The 15,425-nt window shown below is 48.8% G+C and overlaps 1 protein-coding gene across 34 annotated transcripts in view; it reads left to right on the top strand.

Annotated features, from left to right (window-relative positions):
- LOC123764935 (microtubule-associated protein futsch) overlaps positions 1-15,425 on the top strand; it is a 229,995-nt gene that overhangs the window by 7,796 nt on the left and 206,774 nt on the right. For 33 of the 34 annotated variants that reach the window (XM_069333222.1, XM_069333231.1, XM_069333220.1 and 30 more), the window contains exons 3-4: positions 2,659-2,925; positions 4,954-5,115. In XM_069333222.1, coding sequence (XP_069189323.1) covers positions 2,659-2,925; positions 4,954-5,115 — 429 coding nt within the window. The remainder of the gene's footprint in view (positions 1-2,658; positions 2,926-4,953; positions 5,116-15,425) is intronic. The other variant, XM_069333230.1, reaches the window with a different exon arrangement.

Raw genomic sequence — 15,425 nt, 5'->3', positions numbered from 1 at the left:
TATAGCCAGCAGCATGCCACTACTGCTGTGGAGAACACTCTGCTTATAGTGGAAGAGGAGGATCTCACTGTTGCTCAAGATGACACACAGCCTTTGTTAGCTCTTCAGAATTTAGAAGCGCCTGAGTCACCACAACGAGACGATGCTACAACTTATGTAGCAGAACAAGACATTGAGATTAGTCATGTTAATCACACAGAGAGTCAGTCGCCGCCACCGCCCCTGGGACTTACCGATACGAGTGAATTGCTTGACGTTCCGACATACTCACACTCTGGATCGGAGGAGCAGTTAGAGTTGTCAGAGAGCTCGGCCGATATCTGCCGAACCTCTGACTCATACACGTCCGACTGTGCTGTGATTCAGGACGATGCTGATGGGCACAATACGTACGATGACACTCAAGGGGCAGGCCACTGGCAGGCTGAATTACTGATACAAGCTGATGATAACCTTTCTGATAGTTTTGCCACGGAAGAGTCATTATCCTTTGACAAGATCACAAGAACAGCATCTTCGGTAGAATATGAGCAACACACTGAACCTTTGCAAACCGAGCTTACCCAAGCAGATATTATCTCTTTCACCAGTTCTCATTCCTCCTCCCAAGACGTCAGCATTTCTCAGGAGTACCCCTCATCATCCCAAGATATCAACATCTCTCCTGAATCCCCTTCCTCCCCTTTGATGCCTTCGACCCCATCTGTAGAGTCCCTGGGAGCCCTTTCCCTGAGTGTTACTAACAGCGTGTGTGATGGTGTATACTCTAACGCTGGTGATATGAAGGTTGGTTTGGGTGATGACCAGTGGGACGGTGACAGCCCAGCCAGTGGTGGTGGTGGTGAGGAGTTGACGGCCACGATGCACTTGGGTGGTGCTAGTAGTGGCGACGACATCCTTTCCGGTAGTGATTTTAACGTAAGTGTTGTTCTTAATTGTTTTGCCCACACTGCCTCTCTGCGGCCATGCATGCTATACACCTCCCTCTCTCGTCCTCTCAACTCTCTCTTTAATTTCCATACCCAACCCTCCACTTAGCTTAAAGCTCCAGGTAAGTTGTGGCATGCAATTTCAATATCTCTGTAAACTCTAGAATCGTAAACTTGCATGTGTTGCAGGACGTTATTCACACACTTATCCATAAGTGGCAGCATGCTGGCGCTTCCTGCCTGCTATTTCTGGGAGCTGTCAACCTGGCACTGCCAATACTCAAGTGTGAAGGTAGACAGCTTGGCACAGTCATAGTGTCAACAGAAACCAGCCCACCACACACTAGTGTACCCAAGCTAAAAGGTGGCAGCAACATATGCGAGTAACGTTAATCGTTACTCGTTACTCCACGTTGTAATCACCACCTCAAGCAGCTACTTGACTCCAAATCATGGATAACATTACCAAGTAAAGCTAGTTAACACCATAAGGTGCGGTAATGCCAGGGAGCGCTACCTTGCTCCGGGTGGATCTAGTTGACATTATGTAAAGCACGGCTACATCAGTAGGAGGTAGTTACCACCAGGTAAAGCATGATATATATTAGAAGAAGTTGGTGAGTGAGTTATGAGCAGGGACAAGTTGACTGAAGGAGACATTGCCCAGGTACTGCTCCAGACCCCTTGCCTGTCACCTTACGGCATTATATCACAGGGTTGTGCTTCAAACACTGTTGACAGCTTCACTGTTGGGCAGGGTGCGTGCCGCCACCTCCCTGGATGACGGCACGCACCGCTGGCTCCAGTTACACACAAAGCTCGTCAGATTGAGGCACAGGAGTCACTTATACCGAATGAACAAATCCACAAGGGCCGTGACGAGGATTCGAACCTGCGTCCGAGATTTGTTCATATGATGCATCACGCAATTGTGATTTCTGTGTGTCACTTATGCCGTTATGTCTTCAGCATTAATTACTCTGTACCTGTCACTTTCAGTCCACAGCTCACTACCTGCTTCTTTGTTGTTTGACTTGTTTATTTAAATATTATTTATTTCCTTTATTATGTATTGCCTTTATAGTTTATTTTCTCTTATTTATTGCCTCCACAATTCTTCCATAATTAAATAATTTAGTTATTTAAGTTATATATATATATAAGTTTGTTTTAATTCTTAATTATATTATTTTCTAGAGCTTTTATTTTCTGACAAATGTTTAACTGATTACTCAATAATTGCTTGAAGATGTAGTTTTTAAAACTTGAGCGTAATACTTGGGTTGAGGCAGCGGCCTTGTGCAGCTGTGACAACGGTGTGCAGCTGTGACAACGGTGTGCAGCTGTGGCAACGTTGTGCAGCTGTAACAACGGTGTGCAGCTGTGACAACGGTGTGCAGCTGTGGCAACGGTGTGCAGCTGTGACAACGGTGTGCAGCTGTGACAACGGTGTGCAGCTGTGACAACGGTGTGCAGCTGTGACAACGGTGTGCAGCTGTGACAACGGTGTGCACCAGTATAACTTGAAGCTAAACTTGTGTTGACAACGCTTAGTGTTCTTGAGTTTATAATGTGCTCACTTAAGATGTGTTAACAGCCGCCAAGGCGCTCAGACAAGGTAGCCGGAGTGTGAACAATGGCACTGAAGGAACCTGGTAGGTAGACCTACACTTGTGTTTTGATGTTTTGTACTAACTGTGTTGTGATGACCCCGGCCTGTCGCGTACAGGTGGATCTCTCCCGCGGTGACGACGACGGCGACGACCTCTGGGGACACCAACACCAGGACGACCACCATGGAGGTTCACGTCGTAGATATTTCCCCAGACACGAAGAGGAGGAGGAGGAGGAGGAGGCAGGGGGCCGACGTGGTCCTCTAAGAAAGTCCGACGATGATGGTGGCGACGAGGACAAGCTGGAAGGTGCTCCTCGCCTCAAGGACCAGGGCGGCGAGGAGCAGACTGGCGAGGGTGAACACGTAGACCAGCCTGCCATGGTGCGTAGCGCGGCCCCTCACCCACCACCACCCCCCTTCATGTACCCCACACACCCCTCAACCCACACACCCCACACAACCTTCAACCCACACAACCCTCCCAACCCAACCACTTGGGCAGGACAGTAGAGCGACGGTCATGCTTCATTCAGGTCGGTGTTCAATCTCCGACAGTCTAAGTGGTTGGGCACCATTCCTTCCTCCCCCCCCCCCATGCCAACCCAAATCCTTATCCTGACCCCTTCCCAGTGCTATATAGTCGTAATGACTTACCGTTTTCTTCAGATAGTTCCTTACCCCCTATTCTACCTTGCCGTTACCTTGTGTTGATTCCGGGGGTCAAGGTCCCCGCGGTCCGGTCTCTGACCATCTACCCTCCACCCCATCTCCATCTCCACCCATTACCTTCACAACTCCACCACCCTACTCCACCATTCCGTCATCCCCGCCAAGCTAGTCCACCTTCACCTTCGACTCCACCGCCAACCTCTGTTGTTGGCAACCTTTTGATATGATTGATCTATTATCAGTTAGCGTGAGTGGTCAAAACCATTGGGAGCGCCTCTAGTGGTCTTGTGGAGCGTCTCTAGTGGTCCTGGTGGTCCCTGACCATACCACCAGCCTCTGCACCGTGCACCAGCTGGGACACGGGTCTAAATCTCACACTAGTTTATTGAGTGAATAACTAAGTACTAACTGATTTTTGGAATTGCTGATTGAATGGCCAAGGTATAGGTTTTACGATCTAATAACTACCTAAGTGTAGTTACAGGATGAGAGCTACACTGGTGGTGTCCCGTCTACCAAACTGATTGTGCTTGAGTTAGCTGAGCCTGAGCTCTTGGGCTCCGCCTCTAAGCCTTCAACTGACTAGGCACAAGTGTTCAGATTCCTGACGTATTGGACACCTTAGTGACGACGCCACTCTCACCACTTCTCACTCCACTCCCTTTGTTCACTTCTTGTAACCTGGTGACCTAGTGACCTGGTGATCTAGTGACCTGGTGATCTAGTGACCTGGCGATCTAGTGAGAGTAACCTGGTGATCTAGTGAGAGTAACCTGGTGATCTAGTGACAGTAACTTGGTGATCTAGGGACAGTGACCTGGTGATTTAGGGACAGTAACTTGGTGATCTAGAGACAGTAACCTGATGATCTAGAGACAGTAACCTGGTGATCTAGTGACAGTGACCTGGTGATCTAGTGACAGTGACCTGGTGATCTAGGGACAGTAACCTGGTGATCTAGTGACAGTGACCTGGTGATCTAGTGACAGTAACCTGGTGATCTAGTGACAGTAACCTGGTGATCTAGTGACAGTAACCTGGTGATCTAGTGACAGTGACCTGGTGATCTAGGGACAGTAACCTGGTGATCTAGTGACAGTGACCTGGTGATCTAGTGACAGTGACCTGGTGATCTAGAGACAGTAACCTGGTGATCTAGTGACAGTGACCTGGTGATCTAGTGACAGTAACCTGGTGATCTAGTGACAGTAACCTGGTGATCTAGGGACAGTAACCTGGTGATCTAGTGACAGTAACCTGGTGATCTAGTGACAGTAACCTGGTGATCTAGTGACAGTAACCTGGTGATCTAGGGACAGTAACCTGGTGATCTAGTGACAGTAACCTGGTGATCTAGTGACACTAACCTGGTGATCTAGTGACAGTAACCTGGTGATCTAGTGACACTAACCTGGTGGTTATGATCTAGTCGTCTAATGACTTTGTGACATCCTGTCGACGCGACAAATGTGACGCCGTGACCTCTTGACCTCTTGTGGCATGACCTTGAGGTAAGTATGTAGTGACCTCGACCTGATACGGCCCTGAGCTGGAACGAACGTGACCCCGACATTATTTAGTGTTTAACACTTGCCTGACGACTCGGTGACCTTGACACTTGAATTCAGTCATCAGTAACCTGGGAGTATAATGGCGAATCCCTCACCTGTCGTGATGACCTTGTGACTAGGTGGCTTTGTGACATGATTGTTGTGTGACCTGGTGACCTTGTGCCCGCAGGAGGGCGAGGCTCGCACTGAGGAGGGCGGAAAGCGCGCTCCCACTTCGAACGGGGTCAATGCCACCAGCGCTGAAAAGAAGAAAAAGAAGAAATCCGAAGATGGCGAGAAGAAGAAGAAGAAGAGGAAGAAGAAGAAGGGCGAGTCTGAGAAGGAGAACATGGTAAGTGTTGGTGAGAAGTTGACTCTGTTAATGGTTGAAGGGAGTGGCTCTGTGCTCTGCTGCGGTATGAAAGGTATTAATGTTGTCTTAAGTAGTCCCTGATCTGGAGTGCCAGCTCTAGCTAGCTAGCATCCCACTAGGTCAGGCGCTGGCGAGGAAGATTACTGTTGCTGTGGTGGATCTGGTGACAGGTCAGCTTCGGGGACCTCTGCTGGCTGCTTCAAGTGACTGTGGGTTTTGATGTGTCACTACATAGTCATACGCCATTTTGGGCTACAGTTAAACTATGTAATTTCAGTCCATTCTCAGACAGTGAACGTCACCAAGGATCATGGCAGGTCACCCCTGAATGTTGGGGGTGAGCGCTGGACTAGGTGGAGCCAAGGATGGTGGTGCGCAGGTCACACTGGGGATGACGCAACAAGCAGCGAGGGAGGCGGTGAGGTGTCCTGGACGACCGCCGCTTCAGTAGCTCTACAACTGTGGTCTTTCTCGGATATACCCGCCTCGCCCCGCCCCGTCACTAGCGCTCCCCTCCTCAAATTATACGCCGGTCGATCCTACACACACGCTCTCCATATCTCGCCCCCAACACGCGCAAACGTCACGCCAGATGCTGCACGCAGCCACTACGATGTCTGAAGCTGTCACAAGAGGTTGATGTCTTCGTAAACTATACAATTGTTTCTCGAAAAGGCATTTCTCAATCGCAAAGTTACGACATTGTTACGACGCCCAAGACTTGGCCATTGGCGGTCACGAGGACGAGTAGTGGGGGTGGGGAGGGGAATCCTTCCAGTTAGCCCTGCAGCAGGTTGAAGGGGTTACCCTATAGCTGGAGTTGACGAGGCAGCCACACAGGAGGCATTGATGGAGGCAGTTCCACAAAATGTTCTCAGACGTGTTGACTGTACGTAACCGGACAGTCCTACAACAGCCGAGTGTAAAGCAGAAGACTCTTGAGCTGTGCAGCAGAAGACGAGGGAAGAGCGCCACGGAGCGAAGGTTCCAGGGGGTAAAGGGTCAGCGGAGCATGTAGAGCAGGGCGGCCATGGTGAGGTCTGGACGTGTTATGCGGGAGGAACTGGACGTGTACTCCTGGCTCACTGTCCGACCTGCACCGTCCCCGCTCTCCTCCCCGCGGCCACCCTTCAACACCACCAAGAGGTATGACCCTGGCTAACATCCCCCACAGGGTAACATCCCCCACAGGGTAATATCCCCCACAGGGTAACCATCCCCCACAGGGTAATATCCCCCACAGGGTAACATCCCCCACAGGGTAACCATCCCCCACAGGGTAACCATCCCCCACAGGGTAACATCCCCCACAGAGTAACATCCTTCACAGGGTAACATCCCCCACAGGGTAACATCCCCCACATGGTAACATCCTTCACAGGGTAACCATCCCCCACAGGGTAACCATCCCCTATAGGGTAACATCCTTCACAGGGTAACATCCCCCACAGGGTAATATCCCCCCACAGAGTAATATCCCTCACAGGGTAACATCCTTCACAGGGTAACATCCTTCACAGGGTAATATCCCCCTCAGGGTAAATATCCCCCACAGGGTAAATATCCCCCACAGGGTAAATATCCCCCACAGGGTAAATATCCTCCAAAGGGTAAATATCCCCCACAGGGTAAATATCCTCCACAGGGTAAATATTCCCCACAGGGTAAATATAGTGATAAAGTTTTGTTGGTCAGCCTACCATGTGTGTGTAGGTCAGCCTACCATGTGTGTGTTGGTCAGCCTACCATGTGTGTGTTGGTCAGTCTACCATGTGTGCGTTGGTCAGCCTACCATGTGTGTGTTGGTCAGCCTACCATGTGTGTTGGTCAGCCTACCATGTGTGTGTAGGTCAGCCTACCATGTGTGTGTTGGTCAGTCTACCATGTGTGTGTTGGTCAGCCTACCATGTGTGTGTTGGTCAGCCTACCATGTGTGTGTTGGTCAGCCTACCATGTGTGCGTTGGTCAGCCTACCATGTGTGTGTTGGTCAGCCTACCATGTGTGTGTTGGTCAGCCTACCATGTGTGTGTTGGTTAGCCTACCATGTGTGTGTTGGTTAGCCTACCATGTGTGTGTTGGTCAGCCTACCATGTGTGTTGGTCAGCCTACCATGTGTGTGTAGGTCAGCCTACCATGTGTGTGTAGGTCAGCCTACCATGTGTGTGTAGGTCAGCCTACCATGTGTGTGTAGGTCAGCCTACCATGTGTGTGTAGGTCAGCCTACCATGTGTGTGTAGGTCAGCCTACCATGTGTGTGTAGGTCAGCCTACCATGTGTGTGTAGGTCAGCCTACCATGTGTGTGTAGGTCAGCCTACCATGTGTGTGTAGGTCAGCCTACCATGTGTGTGTAGGTCAGCCTACCATGTGTGTGTAGGTCAGCCTACCATGTGTGTGTAGGTCAGCCTACCATGTGTGTGTAGGTCAGCCTACCATGTGTGTGTAGGTCAGCCTACCATGTGTGTGTAGGTCAGCCTACCATGTGTGTGTAGGTCAGCCTACCATGTGTGTGTAGGTCAGCCTGGGGAATACAGGACGTGTTGAGTGTTCACGTTTTACTTGGAATTTACGTAGAGGGTTTCCAGAGATCTTGTATATATATATATATATATTCCTCAAGCCCTGCCAGGAGCCAGGCTTGACTTGTGGTAACTCGATCCATGAAGGTGATGCTTGGGGCGGCTTGGGGGCCCCTCATATCCACTTCAACCCGGTTGGTCTGGTACTTCTGCACCAGCTGGATGCGGTTCTGGGAGTTGTTTTAGTCGCCAAGCCAGGCGCAGGAACTTGTGTAATTATTTCTTGAAGTCCGCCTTTGTTCCGTGCTTACCTCTTCATTAGCATGAGTCATGTAAATAGATTCAACATCCGGAAGGCTCACAAAACGTGGGAGTTGAAAATGCTTTTTGGCTGTCTCTGGCGAATGTGTGTAAGCACTACTCTCGAGCTGGTAATCTTATCCTTTGGTGTTGGTAAGTTGGCCTACCTGGGCTCACATCACAGCACCTGCTCTCTGCTCCCACCCACCAACCCACACTCCAAGCTTAAATGTTTTGTTTATCTTGTTATGACGGATGGTGAACATTAATGGGTGAATATTATCATCCTGATAAGCTTTTTGTTATGTGTTGGTGGTCGTGTTCTCTTGAACTGTTCAGTGTAAACTTTCTTGTTACTCTAGTTGATCAACCAGTCAGGTGTGTAAACCTTTAACCAGTGAAGGCGGACCTACGCCGGTAAAGGTTTTGGTTAAATATATCCCTGTAATACAAATGCTTCCACCGGTGGCAAGTGCCGCACCGCACATGTTGATCATATTTCTCGCACTAATGACCCTTACACTTACAATAAATGTATCTGTAGGGTGTCTGTAGTGATACCGTGACGGCCCGCGTGTCCACACAGCCGGCATGATCCTCTAACCCAACACAAACTCGTCGAGTTCTCTCTTGAAAGATTCCACTGGTGTTTCAGCCACATTTCTTAAATTTCTTGCCAGGGATTGAAGAGTCGTGAGCCTCTGAAAAAATACTTGTTATATCTCTCTCATTTAAAGTTTAGTTTCCATGTGTGAGCCACCGTCCTGGCCCCAGTCCCTGCTCTCATTGTTTCTTTGTCATTTAGTATGTGTGGTTAGTGTTTAATGATGTGTTCTCTGTTTATGAGGGAGTGAGGTCTGGTGCTGGGTGATGTGTTCTCTATGTTTATGAGGGAGTGAGGTCTGGTGCTGGGTGATGTGTTCTCTATGTTTATGAGGGAGTGAGGTCTGGTGTTGGGGCCGGCTCACCTGGCCTCATATATCTATCACAACTTCAGCATCGACGCGCTAGAGAGAAAACGGCTCAAAGATATATACAAGAAAAGACAAAAGGAAAAAGAAGAGGAGAAAAGGAGGAGGAAGAAAGAAGAGGAGGAAAGGCTTGCGAAGGAGGAAGAGAAGTGGAGGAAGCAAGTAGAAGTGTGGAAGAAGGAAGAGGAAGAGGAGAGACAGAAGAGAGAGGAGAGGGGTGAGAAGGGGACCTGGGACTGGTCTCAGGGAGCGACCTACGAGTGGTGTCATGGTAGCCTCGTCATTACCTTCCTCACTCCTCCTGCCCAGGTCAGTTGGGTGTCGTGTGTGTGTGCACCTGTGTGAGTGTGTACTACTATGTGTGTGTGTATACACCTGTGTGTGTACACCTGTGTGTCTCCTGCACCCCTCTGCAGGGCGCCGTCATGACTGGCTGCTCATCGCAATATCTCACACATCTCTATTTATGTTTACCTGTTTTTGGTTACATTAAACTGTCTTATTTTACTTTTGATTTATTTTTAACCTTATCATTTTCAGTATTTTGTAATGATGTGTAAACCAGTGTTAATTAGGACTCGTGTGGTTATTCTGCACAGTGTTGACCTGCATGCGCGCTAATATTACCAGTGTTGTGTTGACATGATGCGTTCCTGCCGTGACTCCAAGCCATATATGCATGCGTGGCGTGACGCTTGAGCGGGATTTGTGCATGTGACGTTTGTGAATTACACGGGACACGCGGTATTGTGCATGGAGCACCTGTATGCTTCTTCCTCGTGTCATGTGTGTTACGTGTCTGGCATCTCTCTCTCATCTGACACATGTGTCACGGTGACGTCCTCTGGGGTGTGGTGTAAACATAGGCGTCTCTGGCCCCGAGCCAGGAGACCATCCCTCATCCACCCTCACACTCATTCTCCTATACTATAGCCAGTACTATGTAAGATGCCTTCCCTACGTCACTTATATCAGGCTCGTCGTGTTTATGCCAGTGGCTGGCACTGTATGGATGACTGTGTGGCTGGCACTACATGGATGACTGTGTGGCTGGCACTGCATGGATGACTGTGTGGCTGGCACTGCATGGATGACTGTGTCTGGCACTGCATGGATGACTGTGTCTGGCACTGCATGGATGACTGTGGCTGGCTCTACATGGATGACTGTGGCTGGCTCTACATGGATTACTGTGGCTGGCTCTACATGGATGACTGTGTGTCTGGCACTACCTGGATGACTGTGGCTGTAAGTTCTCCACCAACTGTGAAGCTCTGAATAAGGAGATATGTTTATGAACACGTCTTGTGACTCAAGCTGACATCCTGGGTTATAGAAAGCTGCAGAAAACAGTACGACTGTGAATGTTAATACAAGTTACGGAAACAACGAAAACCTGAAAAGTAGTGGAGGATAAAAGACTTAGATATTGTCATAGTGAGGAATGTATAAGTCAAAGATCTTGGAATAATGTCTGAAGACCGAATGGTTAGGGAGCACAACAAGCCAACATGCCAACAGCTAGGATGTTGTTATAGATTCAGCTACTCGGAACAAGTTCTAAGTAGCACGGGCTATGGTGAGCCCGTAACTTACCTGGCACAGGAGCGGTGCCATCGTGTGAACAGCTAGGAAAGCAATATGGTGGATTATAAGAACATTAAAAACAATGGATGTCACATCAGTGATGGAATTCTTCAGAGGACTTGTGATATCTCGAATGGGATATTGCATGGTCCTCAGATCCACTACCAAGGCAGGAAGGTAGCAGAACACGAACGTGTACACAAATCCTTCACTATGCTCGAAGAATCGGTGAAACTTAAACTACTGGACCACATGAAAGAATTCAAATTGTACTTCTTGGAGTGATGAGAGAGGATCTCATAATATAAACACGCGAAATACTGGAAAGTCATATTCCAAACTTGCGCAATGGAACTAAACATATTGGAGTGAGATATAGTAGGAAATTTAAAATCAATACAATAGAGAGCGAGGCACCTTGGGCACAGTTAGAGAACACCAGATAAACACCAGAGGTCCGTCACCTTTCAGTCTCCTGCCAGCAAGTATGGGAAATATATACATTGAGCATCTAAATATAATATACATTCTATTTATACATGTTTTGTATAAATATACATTAATAGTGGGGAGGAGTAACAGGGTGTGGGGTAGGGCGTGACAAATTCTCGTTCAATCAACATATTACAGAACCAACTAGGAACGAAAACACACTAGACTTGTTATTCACAATGATGAACTAATCCGAGACATTACAATCTCAGATACTACATACTCAGACCATAAGCTCATTGAAGTGCGAACTAGCATAAATAACGGTAGTAGGTCTACGAGACCCAACAAGCGAGAAGGGGTATTCAATCAATTCAATTTCAACAATAAGAGTTTCGACTGGGAAAAAATAAATGTAGACCTTGCAAACATTCAATGGGTGACTGTCTTAAGCGACAAAACTCCCACACAGGGAATAGCTCAACTGACAGCTGAAGCTTACAAGGTCTGCTTGAAGCACGTGCCTGTGAGGAGGGCCAGAAAGAGGACCACTCTAGAAAGAGAACGCAGACGACTGTACAGGGGGAAGGAAAAAATAACGGAAATGCTTCGGCAGACACGACTATCACAAGAAAAGAAAATAAACCTAAACAGGGAGATCGAAGAAATAGAACAAACGTTGAAGCGATCATATGAGTCTGAGGAAATGGAATTGAAACAGAAAGCTATACAAGAGATAAGGAAAAATCCGAAATATTTTTTCACATACGCAAAATCAAAATCCTCGACCAGTATTGGACCTTTAATAACAACTGAAGGTACGTACACAGAGGACAACAAAGAGATTAGTGAAATTCTAAGAAGCCAGTATGAGGCTATGTTTAGCACACCAATAAACAACATGAAAGTTGATGATCCAGACAGCTTCTTTATGAATGACATTCAAGCTGCAGATAATATAACGGATATTAACACGAACTCGGAAGACTTTGAAAGAGAAATTGACAATATGCCCATACACTCAGTTCCTGGGCCTGACTCGTGGAGTTCAATATTCACGATGAAATGTAAAGTACCAGTAGCGCGAGCGCTCAGCATAATACGGAGAAAGAGCCTGGATACGAGGGAGATATTAACTGTACTTAAATCAGCAGATGTAGCTCCTCTGCACAAGGGGGAGAGTAAAGTCTTGGCAAAAAATTATAGACCAGTTGCACTAACATCACACATAATAAAAGATTTTGAAACAGTTATTAGGAATCAAATTTCTAGTTTTATGGAAAATAATGAATTGCACAACCCAGGACAACATGGATTTAGAGCAGGCAGATCCTATCTGTCACAGTTACTCAACCACTATGACAAAATCACAGAAGCTCTATGTTACGGCCCTATTGGGTCGCATCCGGGTTCTTCTCTGATGTTATTAGAGGAGGGATCGGAATTACATTTCACCTTTGTAAATGCACATTAATGACACTATGTAAAAGACACATCGAACACTTTATGTAGGGCATACGTAAATCTGTGTATCTATGTATTTACGTATGTAGGTTAGCTTAGCATTTTAAAAGCACCGAATCACCTTCTGTGGTTGATTGTTCAATAAACCCTTGAACTATATGTTTAACACATCTCTAACCCTGTCCATGGAGGACAGAAGAAAATGTATATATGCTGGTTAGCATTGTAAGACGCCCCACTCCCACAGCTGGTGGTCCAAGATGAGACGCCCCGCTCCCACAGCTGGTGGTCCAAGATGAGACGCCCCGCTCCCACAGCTGGTGTCCCAAGATGAGACGCCCCGCTTCCACAGCTGGTGGCCCAAGACGAGACGCCCCGCTCCCACAGCTGGCAACCGAAGATGAGATGCCCCACTCCCACAGCTGGTGACCCAAGATGAGACGCCCCGCTCCCACAGCTGGTGGCCCTAAATGAGACGCCCCGCTCCCACAGCTGGTGGCCCAAGATGAAACGCCCCGCTCCCACAGCTGGTGGCCCAAGATGAGACGCCCCGCTCCCACAGCTGGTGGCCCAAGATGAGACGCCCCGCTCCCACAGCTGGTGGCCCAAGATGAGACGCCCCGCTCCCACAGCTGGTGGCCCAAGAGCCTCGAATCACTAGATGCAAATCCCGCCCCACAGTAATACTGACCAGATATCCTTCCCCCATACATACACCGTCACGACACTACACACACGATATATGTGTATATATGAACTACTCAATAAATAATAATAATAAAACAAAGAGCCTTAAACAGAGCAACATGTGTGGAAGCATCGGAGTGTGTATATATGAATGCTACACAGTATTCATCTAAAGACATCCATATATGGTGAAACACATGTGAAGAACCATACTCACAGCTCCCTGACAAGAGGGAGCCAGCTTAGCTTAGCTGCCAACACCCACACATGGTGTCAGCAAGGCGGACAGCCTGCCTGCTTTCATACCTCTCACTGTATTCCCCATTTCTATACTTCCCTTCACCTATGCCTCTCCTTCCTTTTTACTCCAAAAAAAGAAGGTTTTATTGTGGTGTGAAGTCACGTCATGGGTGACGGGGAGGGTGGTGTTGTGGGGGAGGGGGGGGGGGTAAACCCTGCTGGAGGGCCTAGTGGGGCTTCTGGACGGCTTGTAGGAGAGGGAGGGTGGTGTTGTGGGGGGGGAGAAGGGGGTGTTGTGGGGGGGGGGGAGAAGGGGGTGTTGTGGGGGGGAAGAAGGGGTGTTGTGGGGGAGAGGGAGGGGAGTTGTTTTGGGTGAGGGACGGTGTTGGGGTGTTGTTGTGGGGGACGGAGGATGGTGTTGGGGTGTTGTTGTGGGGGACGGAGGATGGTGTTGTGGGGGGAGGGAGGGTGGTGTTGTGTGGGGGTGATGTTGTATTGTAGGATGAGAGTAACGGTGGTGAGAGGTAGGAAGACGGGGCGTGATGAGGGAGGGAGGGAGGGAGGGTAATGAGGTAATAGTGAGGGAATATGACGAGAAAGATGTTGGTGTGAGGGGGAGGTGGTGAGGTAATTAAGGTGAAGAAGGTAAAGTATGGGTTGCCTTAGGAGCGGGTGAGGTAATTAAGGTGAAGAAGGTAAAGTAAGGGTTGCCTTAGGAGCGGGTGAGGTAATTAAGGTGAAGAAGGTAAAGTAAGGATTGCCTTAGGAGCGGGTGAATGTTAGGCAAGTGGTGTTTGTTTTCCTATCAGAGACGTGGCCACAGTTATAATCCCTATGACATATTCATGTTCTTCTGTCCGCCATAGACAGGGTTAGAGATCTGGTGAACATATAGTTCAGTGTTTTATTGGACAGTCAACCACACGTGATTCTAGTTCTTAGAAAATGTTAATCTAACCTATATACATAAATATACAGATTTACCTCTGCTCTACATAAACAGTGTTCAATGTGTCTTTTTACACAATGTTTACAAAGGTGAAATGCAATTGGAAGTGGTGTGAGGGTTGTTTAATGTAAGGGAGGGTGGAGTGGGCCGGGAGGCACTGGACCGTCAACACCCCCTCCGAGCCTCGCCCCCTCCTGCACCCCACTCGCCCCCCTCCCCTCCTGCACCCCACTCACCCCTCCCACCTGCAACCCACTCGCCCCCCCTCCTGCACCCACTGTCAGTCCTCCTGCTTCAGTAGTTGTTGGTGCCTGTGTCAGTGCTCGTGTGTTTCTTGGGCTCCTCCCCCGCCAGGTGACTTGTGTTGGGGCGGGGGATCAGGTTGGGGCTGAGAGGAGGTAGAGGCGAGGTGCTGGAAGGAGGTAGAGGGGAGGTGCTGGGAGGAGGTAGAGGTGAGGTGCTGGAAGGTAGTAGAGGTGAGGTGCTGGAAGGTGGTGGAGGTGAGGTGCTGGGAGGAGGTGGAGGTGAGGTGGTGGGAGGAAATAGAGGTGATGGTACGGGTCTTGATAATGGCGTAACACCTGTAATGACACAGGTGCCAAAGTGCCCATGTCCCCTTAGCCACGTGTGGTATAGCAAGCTCCTTCACCCTGGCTCGGCTATACTCTCCCTCCTTGGTCTCCATCCCCTCTCCCTCCTTGGTCTCCATCTTCTCAGATACACATCCGTCTTTATTTTCTATAAAACCTTCACAATTATATGTGTATAAAGTGTCAGTAATGTTTCTTACATGGGGTCCATATCTGTGAGGACGCCGGCGCTCTCAGAGTTTCCTCGGTGTCCATGACGTGTCCGTGACGTGTACTCCCCCGTGTATAATTACGTCACCCACTGCTCCTTCCTATATTTGTCCACCTTACAGTCATTACTCAGCCACCTCCCTCGTCCCCTCACACTTGCTACCCATCTCCCCCCCCCTCACCTTGACTCCCACCTAACCTCTCCTCCTTCACACCCACTTCCCTCTTACCCTCTGCTCCCTCGCACACACCTCCTTCCTTCGTCATCTCCCTCTCCCTCATTCCCTTTCACGTCATTCACCTCCCTCATTACCCATCACTTTGCGCACTACGCCTCCGTC

The sequence above is a fragment of the Procambarus clarkii genome, chromosome 29 (genome assembly GCF_040958095.1).
Source record: "Procambarus clarkii isolate CNS0578487 chromosome 29, FALCON_Pclarkii_2.0, whole genome shotgun sequence".
Classification (NCBI taxonomy): Eukaryota; Metazoa; Arthropoda; class Malacostraca; order Decapoda; family Cambaridae; genus Procambarus; species Procambarus clarkii.
The sequence above is the reverse complement of the archived record's forward strand: the minus strand, read 5'-3'. Positions and strand labels throughout refer to the sequence as shown.